Genomic DNA, 14,414 nt, shown 5'->3' with positions numbered 1-14,414 from the left:
GCCGGTCCCTGGTGCAAAAAGGGTTGGGGACCTCTGTCCTACAGGATTGGGTGGCAGAGAAGTTGAACATATGTAAATTTAAAAGTTTAAGAAAGTTTACAAGTTAAGTGAAAGAAACTTCATTATTCATTTATATGTACATGTACATTTCTTCATTAAAAACATGTCTTTCTGCATAATTTAGACTAACTTTGTGAGTTTTTTGAGGGCTGGAACCAATTAAAATTATTTACATTAATTCCTATGGGGAAAAGTCGTTCGAGATAAGAGCTGCTCGACTTAAGAGCCCAGGTCCGGAACGAATTAAACTCGTATCTCGAGGTACCACTGTACTCTGAATGTAGCTTCCCCCCCCCCCCACCCAGCCCTAACTAACTTCTAACAATCTTCCCAGCTCTTACCTTGCAGGCTGGTTTTCATTTTATTTTTTAAACTTTTATTGAAATACATAAATCAACACAATACACAAAACAACACAAAAACATTAGCTTCTAACGATCTTCCCAGTTCCTACCTTGCAGGCTGTTTTATTTTTTCTCTCTGTGAAGAATGTTTTCCAAGCCCTAAGTCAGAGGTCTTCAAACTTGGCAACTTTAAAACTTGTGGACTTCAACTCCCAGAATTCTCCACAAGTCTTAATGTTGACAAGTTTGAGGACCCCTGCCATAAGTCTTTGCAGGTTTTTTTTCCATTTTTGAATCATGCAGTATACAGGTCCTCAAGGGACGGCAGGTTGGCAGCAATTGTTTTTTTCTGCAGTTCTGATTATCCTCTGAAGTTTGTCTTGGTCTTGTTGGGTTGCAGAACCAAACCAGACAGTTATAGAGGTGCAGATGACAGACTCAATGATTCCTCTGTAGAACTGGATCAGCAGCTTTTATATTTCATTCTTCTAGGCAGTGTAGGGCTACCAAATTTTTTTACTACCACACTGTGGCCGTGGCTTATGCATTTTCTTTCAACATCTTTCAGTGCAAATTGGGGTGCAGCTCCATTTTCACTACCCCACTACACCCCCCTCCAAATCCGGGCAGTAGCCCACCCCTGCTTCTAGGAGAGGGATGGGTGCAAACATACTACAACAGGTTTCTGTAACTTTGAAGTTTGAACTGTTCTGGAGGGTTGAGCAATGAAGAGGTTTTTGCTAAATGGCGGTGGGCTAATCCTATGATGTCCTAAAAGCTCATGTCCTGTTCTTAGAATTTGGGTGGAGGAGAATGTGAATTTGAACCCCACCGCTGGAGCTGAAGGTCTTTTGTTTCTAAATAGACTGGCCCAATCTTAATCATAATAGGCACAAAATATCTGCTGGCATCTATTAAGAAAGACTGAGTTTGGTTTCTGTTCTGCCGGGCTCTCTGGTAGGAGCCTGCCGAAAATTCAAGGGTACAAATTTCAGACACACACACATTTGAAAATTCAAAACAATGTTCTTTATCACAAAATTAGGGGACTTGAAACCAAGACTTATGAAGAGAGATTGTGGTAACTGGGCATGGATAGTCTAGAGAAAAGGAGGACCAGAGGGGACATGATAGCTGTATACAGGTATATGAGGGGTTGCCACAGAGAGGAGGGGGCCACTCTATTCTCCAGAGCACCAGAGGGCCGGACGAGGAACAACGGCTGGAAGCTGACCAAGGAGAGATTCAACCTAGAAGTAAGGAAGAACTTCCTGATGGTCAGAGCGATCAACCAGTGGAACAACCTGCCTGCGGAGGTTGTGAACTCCCCAACTCTGGACACTTTCAAGAGGAGATTGGACTGCCACTTGGCTGGGGGACTTTAGGATTCCTGCTCAGGCAGGGGGTTGGATTTGATGACCTGCATGGTCCCTTTCAACTCTAACAACAAACAAACAAACAAACAAACAAACTAAGCACTCTTTTTGTATTGCAAAGAGCACTCATCCCAAAACAACCTGGTAGTCTGTACAATTCCCTTAATCAGTCCTTAACTACTTAGCTTGCAGCTGTGAAGAAACATCACAGCCCTTCTTCCACGAAGTGAAACACACACACACACTTTGCTCTGCTTTGGTTTCAAAGTCATGAAAAATCAACAAACAAAGTCCGGAGACAGCAAGGCAGCCCTGAAGCACAACAATCAGATAATCTTCCACAACGGCCAAACCCACATGCTGCTATTTATATTAGCAGTCTGCGGAGAGGGGCGGCATACAAATCTAAATAAATAAATAAATAAATAAATAAATAAAAAAATAAATAAATAAATAAATAAATAAATAAGTAAGTAAGTAAGTAAGTAAGTAAGTAAGTAAATAAGTAAATAAATAAATAAATAAATAAATAAATAAACAAACAAACAAACAAACAAACAAACAAACAAACAAACAAACAAACAAATAAATAAATAAATAAATAAATAAATAAATAAATAAATAAATAAATAAATAAATAATTACTGGAGCCCCACCCAAACACAGGTGGCCTCTCTTATCTCCTGTAATATGCCCTCAATTGGTCTCTTCTATGCATAATTCTGCGCCTGCGTGGGTCGAAGACTTCCACATCTGAATCAACCAAAGATAATGGAGATTGACTTCCTGGGCTGTGTGCCAAGCCCCCCTCTTCCAAGTCACTCCCACATTCTTCTTCGTCCAAGGATATTGAACTACCTGCCTCTGTTGGCAATAAAATAGACCTATGACATGTTGATGTTTCCCCTGCATCCACCTCCACATTCCTTGGGGCAGGAGCTGGGCTAGAGCCAACCACAACACTTTCCATCTTTAAGAGCACATTTCCCCATTTCTCCTTTATGGAAAGATAATATTCTGCTTCTTAATATTTTCCCAAAGTATTTAATTTATGTAGGAGGGGCGGGGCGCTTCCCACAGTCGTAATGTCAAGGACTGGCCATAAATCCTTTTTTTTCTGATGCTTGTTGTAACTTTGAAAGGTCGATAAAATGAATTGTTCCAAGTCGATGATTAAAAGCAACGAAAGATCAAAAGCAACATGAGAAAATACTATTTTACTGAAAGAGTAGTAGATCCTTGGAACAAACTTCCAGCAGACGTGGTAGATAAATCCACAGTAACTGAATTTAAACATGCCTGGGATAAACATATATCCATCCTAAGATAAAATACAGGAAATAGTATAAGGGCAGACTAGATAGACCATGAGGTCTTTTTCTGCCGTCAGTCTTCTATGTTTCTATGTTTCTATGTAACTCTAACTGTTTTAATGTTATTTTTCCATTTTGATTTTTAGAATAACTGGAAATGCAGCTGGTGCTCTTTGTTTTTTTTCCTGCAGATATCCGTTGCTGGGAACTTGGCATCCTCCATTTTGCCTGGTTTGAAAGAAAATACCGAATATAAAATATCTATCTGGGCATACTACAAAGACGGAGCCCAGAGCGATACCGTTTCCATTTGGCACAGAATCTGTAAGTGAGCAGGGAAATACAAACTTCTATCATCTAAACAGCTGGGGTTGGCTTGTTTTTAAAGTTGTTACATGCCATAAAACCACGCTGTGAAAATACTCCCAATAGTCCTCACCAGTGAAGGGCTGCAAAAAGTTTTACTACCACACTGTGGGCGTGGTTTATTTTGTGGTGTGGCTTGCTGGCCATGTGACCAGGTGGGAGTGGCTTGATGATTATGTGATGGGAGGGAATGGGGTAAAGGTCATGTGACTGGCTTAAAGGTGGCCAACTTAACATCACTCACGTCAAGGGTTTGGGTTAGGGTTAGGGTGCCTGGCCTCTCCTTCCCTCAAAGAGATACAATTTCACTATCTATTTACTATTACTGAACATCCAAATATGCTATTTAATTAATTCTATGTATATATGCCATATGTGTTCATATATATTACATACAGACACACAAATATATACATTATCTACTATATAAATTATATGTGTATGTACACACATGGACACACCCACAGCTCTTCTAAAATTATACAATTATACACATTCAACCTCATTTACTGCAATAGGAATAAATTAGAATAGAATAGAATAGAATAGAATAGAATTTTTTATTGGCCAAGTGTGATTGGACACACAAGGAATTTGTCTTGGTGCAGATGTTCTCAGTGTACATAAGAGAAAAAGATACATTTGTCAAGAATCATGAGGTACAGCACTTAATGATTGTCATAGGGGCCAAATAAGCAATTAAGAAACAATCAATATTAATAAAAATCTTATGATACAAGAAACAAGTTACAGTTATACAGTCCTAAGTGGGAGGAAAAGGATGATAGGAATGATGAGAAAAACTAGTAGAAATAGAAGTGCAGATTTAGTAAAACGTCTGACAGTGTTGAGGGAATTATTTGTTTAGCAGAGTGATGGCGTTCGGGGAAAAACTGTTAAGGATACAAGCAACAAATTAAAGTCATATAGGCCTAAGTGGGATGAAATGGGCGATAGGAATGATGAGAAAAAACTAGTAGAAATAGAAGTGCAGACTTAGTAAAAAGTTTTATGTAAAACCTTTTGAATTGTTATATGATTTCTTACATCGAGTTTCAACAGAAGTTTACATTATATTTTTCTACTTATTAAACATGATTTCTCTATATACAGCTTTATTTCTGCTTCCATTTTTCCACCCATTTGTAAAATTCTTTCCAAATCTCATGGTATTTTGTTTCAACATTGTCTTTCAGCTCTCTTGTTAGCTTGCTCTCGGTTCTGACCGGTTCTTAGAACCGGTAGAGCTGGTGGCAGGAGGCTCTACCCACCTTCCTGGGGTGTGCATACACTGGTCATTGTTTTTCTCTGTAATGTTTCCAGAATATCAACATCTTTTTTACGTTGTCGCGACCAAGACTCGATACAGTATCTCCTTCCCTCTCCTCCCCTTTCCTCCTCTCTCCTCTCTCCTCTCATCTCTCATCTCTCCTCTTCTCCACTTCCCTCTCCTTCCCTCTCTCCTACTCCTCTCCTTCCATCCATTTCCCTCTCTCCTTTCTTCTACTTCCCTCTCCTCCCTTTTTCTCTCCTCCTCTCCCCTCTCCTCTTCTCCACTTCCCTCTCCTTCCCTCCCTCTTAGTCTCCTTCCATCCATTTCTTTATTTTTATTTACTTGTTTGTTTTGTCAAGTACATATTGGTGGTATACAAAGATATAATAATATTTATATACATGAAACTAGTAAAAGAGAAACAAAAGGACAGGGGACGGAAACAACCAATGTTGGTTTTAGAATGTTTTTAATATTAGATTTGCTGCACTGTCACTATTTTGTTGTGAGCTGCCCTGAGTCTGCGGAGAGGGGTGGCATACAAGTCTAATAAATTAAATTAAATTAAACTCTGGTGCACTTATGCATGCCCCTTATTGACCCCTTAGGAATGGGGAGAGATCAACAGTGGAGAGTGTAAGGGTAAAATTTTGGGGGTTAGGTGATGAAACTACAGAGTCAGGTATTGAGTTCCACGTACCAACTACTCGGTTACTAAAGTCATATTTCCTGCAGTCGAGTTTGGAGCGGTTTACTTTAAGTTTGTATCTGTTGTTAAGTTTTTATCTGTCTTGGAAACTTGGAACCTTGACAGTGTTTTCAGTTTGTTGTGGTTAGCTCTGCCCCAGCTCCTGCCCCAAGGACTGTGGATGTGGGGAGACATCCACATGCTGCAGGCCTGTTTTGCCCCCGGTGGAATCTGCTGACGAAGGCTCCTCTGACCAAGAAGACATGAGTGACAGGGAGGAGGAGAGTGTGGCAGACAGCTCAGAAGGAGATCAATTATCTAGCTCCTCCTTGGATTCAGAACAAGAGTTAATGATACAGCCACGCATGCGGAGAGCGATGCATAGGCAACAACAACTGAGAGATTATTATCAAGGAAAATGAGGCCACCTGTGGTTGGGTGGGGCTGTGGTAATTAGAGAAGCTGCTATAAATAGCAGCCTATGGGTTTGGCCATTGTGGAGGATTATCTGATCGCTGTGTTTCCTGACTGCTTTGCTGACTTTGACTTTTTGTGTGCTGATGTTTCCCGCTTTGATACTAAACCAGGGCAAAGTGTGTTTCACTTTGTGAAAGAAGAAGGACTGTGAATTGCCTCACAGCTGCAAGCTAAGTATCACAGAACTGATAAGGGACTTGTACAAATTACCAGTTTGTTTGGAGATGAGTGCTCTTTGCTATACAAAAAGAGGGCTTGGCTTAAGTGAATTTTCTTTATAAAGAACATTGTTTTGAATTTTCAAACGTGTGTGTGTCTGAAATTTGTACCTGTGAATTTTCGGGAGGAGTCTGCCAGAGAGCCCGACAGAACAGTATCTGTCTTGGAAACTTGGAACCTTGACAGTGTTTTCAGTTCTGACACAGTTCTTCAATCAGAACTGAAGAAGCTTCTCAAAATGAGATGGGAAAATGTCTTCAAGGAGAAAACAAAGAAGAAAACAGCTTTAGAGAAAAAGCAGGAATTATACACAAGTGATTCTGCTTGCTCATGCCTGACAATAGTGATGGAAGCTCCAGGAATGCCATTATAAAAAGACATTTCAACTGCAATGGTCCTTTGATCCTCGATCAGAGAAATACAAGCAGATGATTGTGTACAAAGGTTTGGCTTTACCCTTCACCAAAGGATTTTTGCAGAAATCATAGGACGGTTGCCAGACAGTTTCTATCACACAGCGGAGACTGCGCCTTGTTTTTATAAGGCGGTGAGGCTGGGAAAAATCCTTCTTTCTTAATTAATAGCTCCTGGCTAATTGGTTTTCTGGCAGGACATGAAATATCGTCCATTTAATAGGCTTAACTCCCTTCTTCCCCCCAGTTTTTTGGTGAACCTGACATAAGGAGCTGTTCCAGAACCAACAACCCATAATCCAAGACAGCTCCAGTTCACCAAATCAGCCCCTGTAAATTCCAGGAGAGACAATAGTTACTCCAGTGAAATGAAATTGAAATTAAAGACCGAATTAAAGGAAGGAGATTCAAGCCAAGCTGTTTTCCTGAGTGTAAGATGCTGTCTAGTTTACTTAAAAGAGCAGAGGAGGTTTTTTTTTACAGTAAATGGATTTTCCTGTTGGGGCTTGTATAGCGAATGCCTGCACTAAGAAAGGGGTGGACTACATGACCTCCGAGGTCCCTTCCAACCCTCATTCTAGGGTTTTCATCTGTACCTATAGGGGAAAGGTTTGGAAGGCAAAAAAAAGGATATTCTGCTCAAATGTTCAGGATTGTAGGAAACAAAATTGCAAAATATTTATCTGCTTTTTGGAAGAAATCCATATCACTTAAAATCGTATCATTGCTGTGGTATGAAAACCCTGCAGACAGACAGACAGACAGACAGACAGACAGACAGATGTAGATATGTAGGTAGATATGTATGTATGTATGTATGTAGGTAGGTAGGTAGGTAGGTAGGCAGGTATAGATAGATAGACAGATAGATAGATAGATAGATAGATAGAGAGAGAGAGAGAGAGAGAGAAAGAGAGAGAGAGAGAGAGAGAGAGATATGAGGCAGGCAGGCAGACTGGTAGATTGACTATAGAAAGTCTACACATTCCTGTTTAAAAAGCCAAGTTTTTAAAATGTAAAAAAAAATCAGTTGTTCTCTTCTTGCCTAGTAGATACTAAGTTCATTTAGTGTTTCATTTTATTGTAGATGCTGTTAACAAAGTGCTATTTATGACTAGCAAAGGTTATTTTAACAGAATAAAAAGAGTTGGAAGGGACCTTGGAGGTCTTCTAGTCCAACCCTATACTATTTCAGACACATGGTTGTCCAAACTCTTTTTGAAAACTTCCATTGTTGAGTACCGAGAACATCTGGAGGCAAGCAGTTCCACTGATTAATTGTTCTCACTGTCAGGAAATTTCTCCTTTGCTCTAAGTTGCTTCTCTCCTTGATTAGTTTCCACCCATTGCTTCTTGTTCTGCCCTCAGGTACTTTGGAGAATAGCTTGACTCCTTTGTGGCAACCCCGAGATATTGGAACACTGCTATCATGTCTCTCCTTGTCCTTCTTTTCATTAAACTAGATGCACCCAATTCCAGCAGCCACTCTGTATATGTTTTAGCCTCTAGCCATCTGATTTTGATTTTATTCAGCTAAAGTGTGTATTTTGCTTCTGTCGAAAGAGAACATTCAACAAGCCATAAATTACAGTTTTATATCTCAAAATGATTATTCTTTTCTCCTTCGAAGGACATCCCAGCAATTCAAACCACACCACAGAAACCCTTTGCCCCCTTTCAGCTGAACGAAATCCTGATTTGTAGCTCTGTGATTGTCAATTCCCAGTAAAACTGTTGGCCATAACAAAGAAAACAACAACACACACTTCCGCATTGTCAACTTCTGTTTGGGAAGCCTTTGAAAAATGGCGGAGAGTCTGCCCAGGATTGGGTGAAAAGTTTTTACAGAATTGTTTAATAGAGATTCTCAACCATCCAGTTCATGGTTATCCCAAAGGTGCTTTTTTTATATAAAAGGCAACTCAAGTTTCTTTATTTTTTCCTTGAAGCTGTTTTGATTCTCGTCCAAGAATCTCCTTCAGTTCTGACTGAATGGTGTAGGATGGAAGGATTCAAACTTAATATTAACCACTCCAAACTTGTGTTGGGATGGATGGAATTTTAATGAGTCTCGGCAGACAGGAATCAAAATAAAAACAAACTTTATTTAGAAAGTAAGAAGAAATACATTGTGCCAGGAGCGACACTTTATCAAGCAGCCTAACGGAACATGGCTGAAACAGAATGGAGAATAGATTGGAATGCCTGTGACGTAAGCAGGCGGATTTGACATGTAGGAAAAGATATGAATTGTGGGAGTGATGTATGAGGGGGTGTGATCAGAGGGAAAACACACATTAACTCTTTAACTACTGAATGTCTCTGGTGGCTGGCAATTCTCAGCGTGACAACTTGACTGTAAAAAATATGACTTTAACAATGAGTTGTCGAAGCATGGAACTCTTTACCGGACTCAATAGTGTCAACTCCCAACCCCCAACATTTCTCCCTTAGACTCTCCACGATTGACCTCTCCAGGTTCCTAAGAGGCCAGTAAGGGGCATACATAAGTGCACTGATGTGCCTAACGTCCCCTGTCCAATTGTCTTTCCAAATCTCATATATCATATATATTCTCTCCCTCCCATCTACTTCTCTTCTTTTTTACTTACTATTTTTATATATATTACTTAATGTCTATTCTCCTCCATATGTATTGTATATTGGACAAAGAATAAATAAATAAATAAATAAATAAAAATAAATATTCCTTTCAGAATTATAATGCAAAATATTTTTATGGTGTCAGGTTCCAAGTAATAGACCCATAGCAAGGAAAATGCCAAGGCAGGTAGAATCGAATCGAATCGAATAGAATAGAATAGAATAGAGATCTTTATTGGCTGAGTGTGATTGGACACATACATAATTTGTTGTGATGCATATGTTCTCAGTGTACATAAAAGAAAAGATACATTTGTCAGGAATCATGAGGTTCAACACTTAATGAGCATCATAGGGTACAAATAAACAACCAAAACACATATAAATCGTAAGGATGCAAGCAACAAAGTTACAGTTATGCAGTCATACATGAGAGGAGATAGGTGATAGTAATAATGAGAAGATTAATTATAATAGTAATGCAAACTTTGTAAATAGTTTGACAGTCACATGGTCCAATCACGCTGTTGTCTGGTTGTCTGGTGACATCACTCTGCCTTCCTCTGACCAAGTGTGAGAATGACCTTGGTTCTCAAGAGAAAGTATTTTGTTTTGGCTACAAAATCCGAGCTATCTCAAATCCCTCCTCCCTATCCCTCAGCTCCAGTGTGGCAACATCAAAGCCTCCAAAATGGCTTCGGCCAGGTCAGCTTCAGGGTTAACATATAGAATTATTCTAAAAACCTGACTCTTGACAGTAGGTAGTATAATTCCATTTTTTAATTGGTTTCTTCCAGGAGAAAACATGGTTTTTGAAGTTGCTCATTAAAAGTGAAGCTTGTCCAAGGCTAGTTCAACATGGCTGCAATGGGATGAAATTAATTATAGAATAGAATAGAATTTTTATTGGCCAAGTGTGATTGGACACACAAGGAATTTGTCTTGGTGCATATGCTCTCAGCGTACATAAAATAAAATATACATTTGTCAAGAATCATGTGGTAGAACACTTAATGATTGTCATAGGGGTCAAATAAGCAATGAAGAAGCAACATTAATAAAAATCTTAGGATATAAGCAACAAGTTACAGTCATACAGTCAACATGGGAGGAAATGGGTGAAAGGAATGATGAGAAAAACTAGTAGAATAGAAGTGCAGATTTAGTAGAAAGTCTGACAGTGTTGAGGGAATTATTTGTTTAGTAGAGTGATGGCGTTTGGGAAAAAACTGTTCTTGGGTCTAGTTGTCTTGGTGTGCAGAGCTCTGTAGCGACGTTTTGAGGGTAGGAGTTGAAACAGTTTGTGTCCAGGATGTGAGGGGTCAGTAAATATTTTCCCCGCCCTCTTTTTGACTCGTGCAGTATACAGGTCTTCAATGGAAGGCAGGTTGGCAGCAATTGCTTTTTCTGCAGTTCTGATTCTCCTCTGAAGTCTGTGTCGGTCCTGTTGGGTTGCAGCACCAAACCAGACAGTTATAGAGGTGCAGATGACAGACTCAATGATTCCTCTGTAGAACTGGATCAGCAGCTCCTTGGGTAGTTTGAGCTTCCTGAGCTGGCGCAGAAAGAACATTCTTTGCTGTGCATTTTTGATGAGGTTCACTGTGGAGGGGGTTCTAGGGAACTGATAAAATTTCTGATTCTCCCTCTTTTTATTTATTTAGACCTTTTCCAAAATGGTGAGCATACCTATTTTTCCTTTGTCCTCTTATTTTCCCCATAGCAACAACAATCCTGGGAGGTAGGCTGGAGGGTCTGGCCCAAAGCCACCCAACTGGCTTTCAGGCCTAAAGTAGGATTAGAACTCACAATCTCCTTGTGATTGGCCCCAGGTTACCCAATTGGTTTCCGTGTCTCAGGCAGGACTAGAAGTCATAGTCTCCTGGTGATTGGCCCAGCCAGCTTTCCTGCCTAAGGTGGGAGTAGAACTCATGGTCCCTTGGTGATTGACCCCGCAGTCATCCAGCTGGATTTCATGTCAAAGGCAGGACTAGAACTCACCACCTCCTGGTTTTGGCCTGATGCCTTAACTACTAGACCAGACTGGCTCTCTTTTGTTAGATTTCTCTGAGTGATTAAAGTTTTAGAGCAAGAATGCCTTAGCAACTAGGCATTCTCCCCCATGGATATTCTAGTGCCAATTGTGCAGAGAAAAGGTCCAATGATACTTCACCAGAAGAGCCCTTCACTCCACGACTCGAAACAGAATACCCTACGAAAATAGACTTACAATCCTGGGTCTAGAAAGCTTAGAACTTCATGATCTAAGTATTGCCCACAAGATCATATGCTGCAACATCCTGCCTGTCAACAACAGCTTCAACCGCAATAACACAAGAGCACACAACAGGTTCAAACTTAATATCAACCGCTCCAAACTTGACTGTAAAAAATATGACTTTAGCAATCGAGTTGTCGAAGCGTGGAACTCATTACCAGACTCCGTGGTGTCAACCCCCAACCCCCAACATTTTTCCCTTAGACTTTCCACAGTTGACTTCTCCAGATTCCTTAGAGGTCAGTAAGGGTCAAGCATAAGTGCACTAGTGTGCCTTCCGTCCCCTGTCCAATTGTCTCTTCTATATTTTATATATCCTTTCTCCCATCCATATATCCTTCCTCTACCCTTCATTGATGTATTCTATTCTCATATCTCTTCTTCTATCCCTTCCCTAATATTCACTACTACACGTTTTTATTCTCTTTAACTTTCAATTTGTAATGGACAAAATAAATAAATAAATAAATAAATAAATAAATAATAAATAAATAAATAATCTCATCCTTTTCTACTTCCTGTTATGTTTTCATCGGGAAATGAGTTAGCTTGGATCAAACCATGCACTACATAGTTTTCTAACCTTCCTACATTAACATGGATGAGAATCAAACCCTTTTGCTGTAGGTCTTTGGTTTATTCCATTTGTTAGAATAGATGAAAACGTGGTTGGGTAGATCTACTGGAGGCCACTTGAAGATTTGCCTGTATCTTCAGGGTCACGTGAGTAGTGCAAGTGGGTGTGGAACTGCTGAAAGGATGATGTTGTAGACAGGAGATAAATGAGGTCATATCCCTGTTCAATTTTTATATAAATGGCCTCTTTGATCCCTCTTTCAAACCAGTGGTCCTCTCTGTCCAAAATGTGGACTTTGCTGTCTTCAAAAGAGTGGCGTGATGGTTCGTTCGCATCCTGAGCAAATAATTATGTACGCAGAGGATGCAGAGACTGTGGAGGAGCGAGGCATTCCTGGCATCTGAGAGTGACAGTGAAAGTGATAAGGGCTCTGCACTTCCTGGCATGAGTGAGTCAGCGCTTCCTGTCAGTAATGAATCAGCACTTCCTGTCAGGAATGATTTTGCATTTCCTGTCAGTAATGAATCAGCACTTCCTGTCTTAAGTGACTCAGGGGAAGAGGAGGAGCCTATTCTGGATGCAAGAGTTCAGAGGGTAACCAGAAGACAGGAATGGTTGGCTAGGAGAAGAGTCACTCATGAATAGTACTGCTGGGTAATGGGTCACGCCCTCACACTATTTAAGGGTGAGACATGCCCCGCCTTGTTGCAGAAAACATCATTTATTTAAGAATCATGTTGTCTTGACTCTTGCATTCAATTTGGATTTCAAAAGAGAACATTCTTAGCTTCGATAATGAGTGTTGGTCTTCCAGTTAATTTCTGTGAACTTCGCTTTGGAACTCTTGCTACAGCTGGTAATTATTACGGGTTTATCTTCACTCTGGGATTTTGGTTAACAGATAACACTTTGCTAGATTTGCTTCTCTCTTTGAAAAGACTCTTTCGAGACACTTACAATACGGAGATTTTTGTAAATATTAAATCCTTTTATTTGTTAGACAATTGGTGTGCATGTCTTTTAAATGCAGATGGACTGCGTGATCTTATCCTGATGGGTTTGTTCTGATACGTTGTGCCATGCGTTTACGAAGTGGCTGTTTTGTTTCCCTGATGTACAGATCTTCACATTTCTCACTGTATTGTACTGCATATGCCATGCATATTTATTTATTTATCAAATTTTATTTGCCTTATCAAAATACTATCCCACCAGGACAGAGGTATCCCTTCTTTCTGACATAATTCTGTTTTTTGTTTCCTTTTGCTTATTTTTGAGCTTCAAAAGAGTTTTATGGGTGTGCTTTGCAACCAATTCTCGTTAGGAATTTTTGGGCCGTATTGCTTTGAAAACTGTTATGATCACTAGTAAACATCTCCTGGCTGGAAATATATGTAGTATCAATAAATTAAGCCAACTGGAAAACTCCCTGTAGTGGGGAAAGAGCTTCGGATTTATTGAACTAGCAAGCAAAACAGACACACTCATGAAAGGCTCTGCGTGTGTGTTTTGAGTGTTTATTACAGTGGTTACAAAACAGAAGTATTGACTTTTAAAAATAAATGATGCTAGCTTTTAGAGGTGTACTTCTGAAAAAAAAGATATACAAAAGTTTCAGCTACCTGGAGATGACTATGTATGTAATTGGATTTTCAAAGCTTGGGGTAGAAACATAGAAAGATAGAAGATTGGCGGCAGAAAAAGATCTCATGGTCCATTTAGTCTGCCCTTATGCTATTTCCTGTATGTTATCTTAGGATGGATATATGTTTATCCCAGGCATGTTTAAATTCAGTTACTGTGGATTTACCAACTACGTCTGCTGGAAGTTTGTTCCAAGCATCTAGCACTCTTTCAGTAAAATAATATTTTCTCATGTTGCTTCTGATCTTTCCTCCAACTAATCTCAGATTGTGCCCCCTTGTTCTTGTGTTCACTTTCCTATTAAAAACACTTCCCACCTAAACCTAATTTAACCCTTTAACATATTTAAATGTTTCAATCATGTCCCCTCTTTCCCTTCCATCCTCCAGACTATACAGATTGAGTTCATGAAGTCTTTCCTGATAGGTTTTATGCTTAAGACCTTCCACCATTCTTGTAGCCCGTCTTTGGACCCGTTCAATTTTGTCAATATCTTTTTGTAGGTGAGGTCTCCAGAACTGAACACAGTATTCCAAATGTGGTCTCACCAGCTCTCTATATAGCAGAATCACAATCTCCCTCTTCCTGCTTGTTATATCTCTAGCTATGCAGTCAAGCATTCTACTTGCTTTCTCTACCGCCTGACCGCACTGTTCACCCATTTTGACAAATGTCTAATATGTCTAATATGCAATGCGGGTTCCAGACAGGTGAGCTGTATTCCAGAATTGATCTAACAAATGTTTTGTAAGCTCTGGTTAGAAGTGTAATATTGCTAGAGA

At 39.8% G+C, this 14,414-nt stretch overlaps 1 protein-coding gene across 1 annotated transcript in view; it reads left to right on the top strand.

The window, feature by feature from the left end:
- Positions 1 to 14,414, top strand: part of COL20A1 (collagen type XX alpha 1 chain) — a 198,750-nt gene that overhangs the window by 56,439 nt on the left and 127,897 nt on the right. The window contains exon 17 of the mRNA XM_070744283.1: positions 3,285 to 3,417. Within this exon, the coding sequence (XP_070600384.1) occupies positions 3,285 to 3,417 (133 nt within the window). The remainder of the gene's footprint in view (positions 1 to 3,284; positions 3,418 to 14,414) is intronic.

This window comes from Erythrolamprus reginae, chromosome 3 (assembly GCF_031021105.1).
Source record: "Erythrolamprus reginae isolate rEryReg1 chromosome 3, rEryReg1.hap1, whole genome shotgun sequence".
Lineage (NCBI taxonomy): Eukaryota > Metazoa > Chordata > Lepidosauria > Squamata > Dipsadidae > Erythrolamprus > Erythrolamprus reginae.
The sequence above is the reverse complement of the archived record's forward strand: the minus strand, read 5'-3'. Positions and strand labels throughout refer to the sequence as shown.